Source organism: Morus notabilis, unplaced genomic scaffold (genome assembly GCF_000414095.1).
Source record: "Morus notabilis unplaced genomic scaffold, ASM41409v2 Scaffold475, whole genome shotgun sequence".
Taxonomy (NCBI): domain Eukaryota; kingdom Viridiplantae; phylum Streptophyta; class Magnoliopsida; order Rosales; family Moraceae; genus Morus; species Morus notabilis.
The window spans coordinates 118,627-126,700 of record NW_010360102.1 but is presented as its reverse complement, the minus strand read 5'-3'; the positions used below and the strand labels follow the sequence as shown (position 1 = coordinate 126,700).

Below are 8,074 nucleotides of genomic sequence, written 5' to 3'. Positions count from 1 at the left end.
TATATATATATGCTAGCAATTATCTTCAAACCTGCGAAACCAAAAGAAAAATCATAATGCCTAAACCAAGTCTCACTTCATCAAATTACTAGTGAGCCAAGTAAACCTCTTACATAAGGGCAGAAATTAATCAAATTGAGCTGTGTATGTTATGACTTAGGCATTTAGTTTCGTAATTAGTTAGACTGGTATGAAGTATTAATGTACAAATAATTAGTTACGGCTTCTGTTATCAAACAGCTTAGTATTTAAGCTCAATTGAGCATATTTAATTGGAATAGCAACGGACTCGATTCTTCAAGAAAAAAGCTTCTTTCTCTTTCTAGACTTTTCTTTGTGTCTTGATATGGTATCAAAGTGAAACAAACAAGTTATTGAAGCTTGGCCCAATTCAGCCATGGCCGATGCTTCATCATCATCTTCTTCTCCACGCGCCGCTCCAATTGTCTTCAATCACTCTCTTTCGATTCGTCTCGACAACGGCAACTTTCTTTTGTGGTGGAAATTGGTTCTTTCGACGATTCGAGGGCACAACATGCAGCATTTCATTTTCGGAACAAAGCCGCCGCCATTAAAATTTCTTTCAATTGAAGATGAAGACCTTAGTAGTGTTAATCCTGAGTTCGGTCTCTGGGAACAACAGGATTGTTACTATAGCTCATTTTCATAACCAAAGTAGTGCTTCTAGCCGCCATTCTCTCTCTCATGGTGGAGGTCAAGTGCAGGCACTTCCTGCAACTCCTAAAGTCACTACACATCCAAATTGGTATCCCTGACTCAACAGCGTCCAACCATGTTACTGCTAATTCAGACAATCTAACTCACAAGTCTTGAGGATTTTGGACCAGAGCAAGTTCATGCTGGTAATTGTATGGGTTTAAAAATTTAGCAATGTTTATTTTCTGTTTTGTGAAGGCACAGAATTCCAATACAATTCTACTGGAGAGGCAGCTTAAAAATGGTCTTTATGTTTTTGAGTCCTCTCAAATTGACCTTCCCAAGCATCAGCTAGTCAAAGCTTCTTTCAAGCCACAGTCTCTCTCGACAGTTTCTCCAGTCCACGTGTGTACTACTCAGTCTATTTTTGTTCCTCTCAATAAGGATGTTAGCGTACTTACTGTTTCTTCTCGTGATCATTTATATAGTCTATGGCACAATAGATTAGGCTACAATCAATAAAACTTCTCAACTTTTCTGCTCATCTAGTTGCTTGGGAAAAACACACAAATTTCCTTTCTCTTCATCTCACACTTGTCTATACAGAGCCCTTATGCTTAGTTCATTCTGACCTGGGGGCCCTTATCCTGTTTTATCTTCAAGTGGCTATAGATATTACATCAGTTTTGTGGATGCTTGTACTCGTTTTACTTGGATGTATTTGCTTAGGCAAAAATCCGATGCATTACAGACCTTTGTTAATTTCAAGACACAAGTTGAATTACAGTTGGGCCACAAGCTTAAAATCTTGCAATCTGATTGGGTGGTGAGTATAGGCCTTTTTCACTAGTCTTCTTGAGTCTCATGGAGTCCTTCATAGACATCCTCGTCCTCGGTACTCATGAGCACAATGGTGTAATAGAAAGGAAACATGGTCATATAGTTGAAAATGGTCTTACTCTTTTAGCACAGGCCTCTACGCCACTAAAATATTGGAATGAGGCTTTTCGAGCTGCTGTCTTTCTCTATAATCATCTTCCTAACACAGTTTTACATTGGAAATTCTCCTCTTGAAACCTTATTTCACTCTAAACCTGATTATACTATGCGCTAAAGGTCTTCGGTTGTGCTTGTTTTCCCAATACTAGCCCTAGATACACTGATGTATTATAGATATGCGAAAAAACAAATCTCTGTTGGTGGCTTGCTAAGCTCTACAAATCACTCGCCTCTGCTTTCAGGAAAATGACAGCTATCTTGCAAATATCAATCCAAACCATAATTTCAATCCAAGCCAACAGTTGAATCCCAAAACCAAAAGTTCAATCGCCAATATGGTAGAAAGTAAATGAAAACTCATGGCATAAATCTTGCAATATCAATCCAAACCAAAATTTAGAGTAGTTCATTCAAAATCTTAATTAACAGTCGGTGACAAAAAGACTAAAATGACAACTATCTTTCATGACAGAAATGAAAAAACATCTTATAACCAGAACAAGTGCCTAACAAAACATATCCTCTTAAAAAAACTTGCTCAAACTGAATCTCAAGAAGCAGCTCTTAAGCGTCAACCCTCTCTGGGGGAGCCTCCAGGTGAAGTTTACCGGTCGGCTTCGCCAAGAGGTCGGTGTGCTCTTGGAATGGGGATTTGGTGAAACGAGTCTCCCTCCAAAACTCCGGTGTGAGGAAACCATACGTCTTCAATAGACAGTCAAATGTTGCCTGCAAAAAGTGGATTAAGAACAAAGCAAATCACACCACATACAAACCAATATTCTAATCACTACAATACAAATCCAAATCTACTTACAGTTCATCTAAATGAGTCTATCTGAATTCATTTTCCACCAAAAGTAAGCACAAACCCCATTATAAAAGTGCCCATCTAACACTGGTTCTAAATCCTTAATTCTGTATAATACTTTACCTACCTATTTAAATTAACACCAAATCTTAAATTGTGGTAATCCAGGTAAGAACAATAATATTACTCTATGCGCAGCATAATTATAATCTAAATATAGAAATTAACACCACCTATCAGTTAGTGCAAAAATACATTAAAAGAATTTCCACTATATGCAAAATCCTATTGAAATGTAACCAGATTTCAATAAACTTTAAGAAATGAACATTAACAACTATTAGAATAATATATTTCACCCATAAGTTAAACCATAGACTTAAGAATAATACCAATTATGATAATGACATCAAATTTTACAGAAATTAATCAATCACCAAAAAGACTTAAATTTTCACCCATAATTGAAAAAGTAAATGAAATTTTAAAAATGATGAAAAAACAAACCTTGACAAAGTTTCCAAGCGTCTTGGTGGATCCCCTCGATGAAGTGAAAACATCCTCGATCCCAGCGAACTGGAGGACCTTCTTTGGAACCCTAGCCGCCACAATTCCAGCACCACGAGGGGCCGGAACCATCCTGACGGTGACGGAGCCACACTTTCCGGTGACCTTGCAAGGCACGGTGTGAGGCTTTCCGATCTTGTTACCCCAATAGCCTCTCCTCACGGGGATCACCGAGAGCTTCGCCAGAATGATCGCGCCGCGGATGGCGGTGGCCACCTCCTTGCTGCATTTGACGCCGAGGCCGACGTGGCCGTTGCCGTCGCCGACGACGACAAACGCCTTGAACCGGGTCCGCTGGCCGGCGCGGGTCTGCTTCTGGACCGGCATGATCTTCATGACCTCGTCCTTGAGGCTGGGGCCCACGAGCGTGTCGACGATCTGGTGCTCCTTGACGGGGAGCGAGTGGAGGTAGATCTGCTCGAGGGAGGTGATCTTGCCTTCCTTCACCAGACGGCCGAGCTTCGTCACTGGGACCCATTTCTCCTCCTCCTCACGGCGTCCTGCTCCGCGGCGGCGACCTCCGCGGCCGCGGTCGCCTCCGCGTCCGCCACGACCTCCGAAGCCGCGCCCGAATCCTCCGCGCTCTCCGCCGCGTTCCGCCATGCTGGATTTGGTGTTGTGTGTGATGGGGTTGAAGAGAGAGAAATAAGAGAGAGAGAGTGGTCTGCGCTGAGGTTGAGAGAGTGAAAAACCCTAACGAGCGAAGAGAGCTTTTATATGAAGACGGCACAGAGAGAGAGAGGCGATATCTGAGCTAGCTAGGGTTCGGAGGGAAGTTTTTGGGGCGTGACTGGACTTTGCGTGTGATTTTGTTGGGCCAACTAGGCCCAAATTGTGTAGTTAGCTTAACAGCATAGCCCAAAGGAGATGTGGATTTGAATTGGATTTGAATGATTGTTTCCGATTTTAATTCCTAATACACAAATCCCGTTAAATATTTAATACTTAGATAACAGAAAGATCGAAATTAATTGTGAGACATTTTAAAAATCAAAAATCAAAGTACAGTGGAGGACAAATCTCATGTGCTGTTTATGAGATTAACCCAAAAATTAATGATAATGATAATAACGTAGTAATTAACATAAGAACATAATTATATAGTTATTATTATAGTGATATTACATTATGCTATTCTTATTATAATATTTCAAAAATTTTACTCTATTTTAGTTACCATGCCCATTTAAGGGTCAAGACTAATAAATTCCATCCCTTGAGATAATTAGACTCGTTTTGTGGATCCAAACCACGTTCAAGAAACTTATGTGGGTCCTAATTTAGTGAGTCATGGGTAATCAAAGGCCCATTTATCTTTTCACTTGGCATTATAAATCTTACTTGAGGAGTTTACAAATTAATCAAGTTGGAAATAAAAGTGATGGAGAATTTAATCCCAAAAAAGTCTTCCCTTTGTGTTTTGGAAGCCCAATATCATTTCAACCCTTAGGAGTTGAAGATTTTAAGAAATTAAGTTCTAGAACATTCCTTATCAGTAAAAAGGTCTAATTTCGTCCTGAGCATGGGAAGAAGATATTGGAATTAATAGCTTTTCAACTTGCTAACTAGCTTGATAAGTCTCATAGATTTGAGCTACAATTCAAATATTTTCGCTGCAAGTCTCATTTTATTCATTCAAAGTTATCTCAAAGTATACCTGTTAGAGTTGAGCGCTAAACTTAGTTCTTCGAGACCGCATAACATGTGAAAATTGTGCAGTGCGTAAGGCCCCACAGAGAAGGCCACTTTCCTATGCAACCAAATTGGTGGAAGATCGAGTGATGTTGTGCGAGTTTTGCTAGCGTTGTACAAGTTTCACATGGGATCATTTGGTGCGCGCTTATAGTGACTCCTAATATAGCGATTGTAACCTTCCAATTGCCCAAGAATAACGCGGCATTAAGAATCTTAATGTGCTTGTGCTATGGCCTTACATGAAGATCGTTTTCACATCTTTTGTGATGTTGCAACATATGGGCAATTAGTATGGATGATAGCAATATTTTGAAATATATAGAGTTGTAGTACACTTACGGCCAAACAAGAACAAAGCTAAATACCTCTCCTTACATATATGGATGATAGCAATATTTTTTCTTTTTTTCCTGATCTCAATTCTGTCTTTTCTATCTAAAGTCTATCTCAGTTCTACATCACGTAGCTTTGTGTTTTTATTATCATACATAACAGAGTTGCAATATGCTTTTATAACACTTATATATATCCCAATAATCTCTCACTAGCGCCCCATTAGTCCTTCTAGATGACCATCATACTCTTTTGCCGGCAAATTCTTAGTATAGTAATAAAAAAGATCAACGAATGCAATATGCCAAATTCTTATTATGGAAGAGAAAAAAAAATGCAGATTCTATCAGTCATGGATACAGAGGAAAAGTTACTTCAAGAAATATGAAGAAAGACATATTCAATCATTGCAAAGCAAAATAGACAAACAAAACTTCCAGATACGTAACTACCAGATATATTTGTTTAAAATGTTTTGTAAGCTTTTAGAAAACAATATAACGATGTAAACTTTGTATTGTTAATTAGGTAAACTTTTGTACGTCCTTATCATCACATAATTCTACGAAAAAAAAAATGAATGATATTGATATAATAAATGGAGCTAGCTAATTCATGAACGATGGAAATGTTTACTAATCACATTATTAAATGCAACGACTTGTAATGAAATCTTAAGAGTTAAAAGAAAATATTAATTCAATGATTGTTTAACAAAGAAAAAATGACTCATATGAAAACCTAAGTAATAAATAAAATAGTAGAATAGAGAAAAAGACAAAAGTGATCCTTTAATAATAGCTGGCCAAAATTACGTGTAAGATTATGGGTGGTTTGCATGGGAAAGACGCATGTAGGACTTGACACGTACACCTTCTCGAACACCACTCATTCTGAGGCCAAACGGTACTTTAGGATTTAGGATAAAACTAACCTTTCCTCAAATCTATGTTGTTTTCATTTTTCCTCTTTTTTTTTTTTCTTTTTTCAAGCAAAATAATACAAAAAAGGGGATTTTTGGTGTTAGATCCAAAGGAATTATAAGCTGGCAAGTATAGCAAATACGTAATAATAATGGAGGCAAGAGAAGGGATATTGGCGGAGAAGGGGGAGGAGAAGAAGGATTTTGGTGAAAACGAAAGCAGAAGACACAATGAAGGGGTCAACAAGGAATTGATAAGAGAAGCGATAATATCACCATCGGAGGGCCCAACGCACCACCAAAAAGAAAATGATGATGATCACGATCATCATGATCATCACGATGACGATCAAGATGGGGAACGATTAGCACAACACCCTCATGATCTCCTTGTCTTCTCTCGTTCTGTTCATAAAATCGACTCTTCCCTCGAATAAATCTCTACCTTTTTTTTTTCTTCCTTTTTTCTTTTGCCCGGTTTGTCGCAGAATTTTGGCCTTTTTTTTTTTTTTAAAAAATTTTTTGGTACGTTAAAAAAAAAAAAAAAAAAAAAAAAAAAACTCTGCTAGCAGCTAGTGCGTACCACGTGTGTTGTTTTTGTATTGATTTCTATCAGAATTTCGTTATTTCTGGGATTGATACATATATAGTTGGGTTGGGTGTTATGAAGTTTTTATGCACTAATATTGATGTTTCTTTTCTTCTTCTTCTTCTTCTTCTTCTTCTTCTTCTTCTTCTTCTTCTTCTAATGTCAAAAGTAGTACTTCTGAAAAATATGTGTAAATTTGTAAGGGGAATCTTTAATGATAAATTAGTGTATTAGGATTGATACTTGTTAAGGATTTTTGTCACTTGAATAGAGGATAATGGCCGTACTGTATTAATGCTTTAGAGGACCGGTTAAAGATTAACAAAATGTGTTCTGTAGAAGTTGTTTTTTTTTTTTTTGTCAAGTAATCTACCGTATTATCACCAGTAATCTACTAGATTGTTAGAGGAATATCAAACCGGTTGTCTGCGGCGACCTAGATCAGAAGTAAGAGTGTTGTGCTTTTTGTTGAATCCGCAACAGTATCCTTTTAAGGTAGCGAAAGTCCTGGTCGAATATTATCGCAACAACATAAAAACACTTAGAAATTGACAACAAAGATTGGATGCTAGATTTTTGAAACTCTAAATTGATTAACTTTCGAAACTGATAACACAAGATATTAACGATAGAACAAAAGTTAAAACAAGAGACTAATGAATAACTTTTGAATAAGAAAATAACTTTTGAATACGAAAGAGACATAATGAATTATACTCGCCACCCTTGTACTACTTAAAATTACAATGATACTATGATTATAAATAAGAATATGATTATAGGTCAGAAACGCCATACAAACTGTGAGAAAAAGCCTCAAATAAAACATAGTTTGTATAGAAAAAGCCTCAAATAAAACCTTTATAAAAACAAAAACATAGACGATTATTTTTTTCTCTCAAAAAATTACATATTCTATCTTTTTAAATACCTGACTTACGTACTATTTTTAAAAAACTTCTTGATTAATTCTAGTCTAATATTAAGGGGTAAAAATAAAAAAGAATTCCATTTCAAGGGGTATTTTTAAAAATTACCCTTCTCTTTATTTACTTGAGAGTAAAAAGAAAAAGGAAAAAAAAAAGTTACGATTAGGAGAACATGGCTAAAAATTGAATTATATGATGAAAAAAAAAGTGCCTAAAAAGAAGCTTTTTTGTATTTATCATCAATAAAAAAAGAGTCGAACTTCGTTTTATCCCCACCTTCCGTCCATCCACGTGATCGTAATAGAGATTGATTTGAGTTATTAAGTAATAGAGATTTTATTTGTTAATATATATACACAATTAATTAATATTAACATTATGTTTTTTAATTAATATTAATAATATATGTTTGTTAGAATGAAACAATGGAAGGAAAGATAAATTTAACACGCGGATTGAACGTACAAAACTGCCCTCTATGTGTTTCAACTAATATATAATATATCAAGAAAGTATAAAATTATGAGTTTATAATGCCCTATATATGCTGGAGAGTGGAGACCATATATATATAT

General features: G+C 36.4%; 1 protein-coding gene across 1 annotated transcript; it reads right to left on the bottom strand.

The window, feature by feature from the left end:
• Positions 1–2,033: 2,033 nt before the first annotated feature.
• On the bottom strand, positions 2,034–3,728 carry LOC21389029 (40S ribosomal protein S2-4). Its single transcript, XM_010095934.2, has 2 exons — positions 2,972–3,728; positions 2,034–2,382 (listed from the first exon to the last, which is right to left on the bottom strand). Exons 1-2 carry the CDS (start codon positions 3,632–3,634, stop codon positions 2,221–2,223), a joined length of 825 nt encoding a protein of 274 aa, XP_010094236.1. The 5' UTR covers positions 3,635–3,728; the 3' UTR covers positions 2,034–2,220.
• Between the last annotated feature and the right edge of the window lie 4,346 nt (positions 3,729–8,074).

Excerpts from the sequence above, each read along its gene's own strand:
- LOC21389029 (XM_010095934.2), bottom strand. The coding sequence starts at position 3,634 with ATGGCGGAACGCGGCGGAGAGCGCGGAGGATTCGGGCGCGGCTTCGGA. Across the intron at positions 2,383-2,971 it reads CGCTTGGAAACTTTGTCAAG|GCAACATTTGACTGTCTATT; the intron begins GTTTGTTTTTTC and ends CACTTTTTGCAG.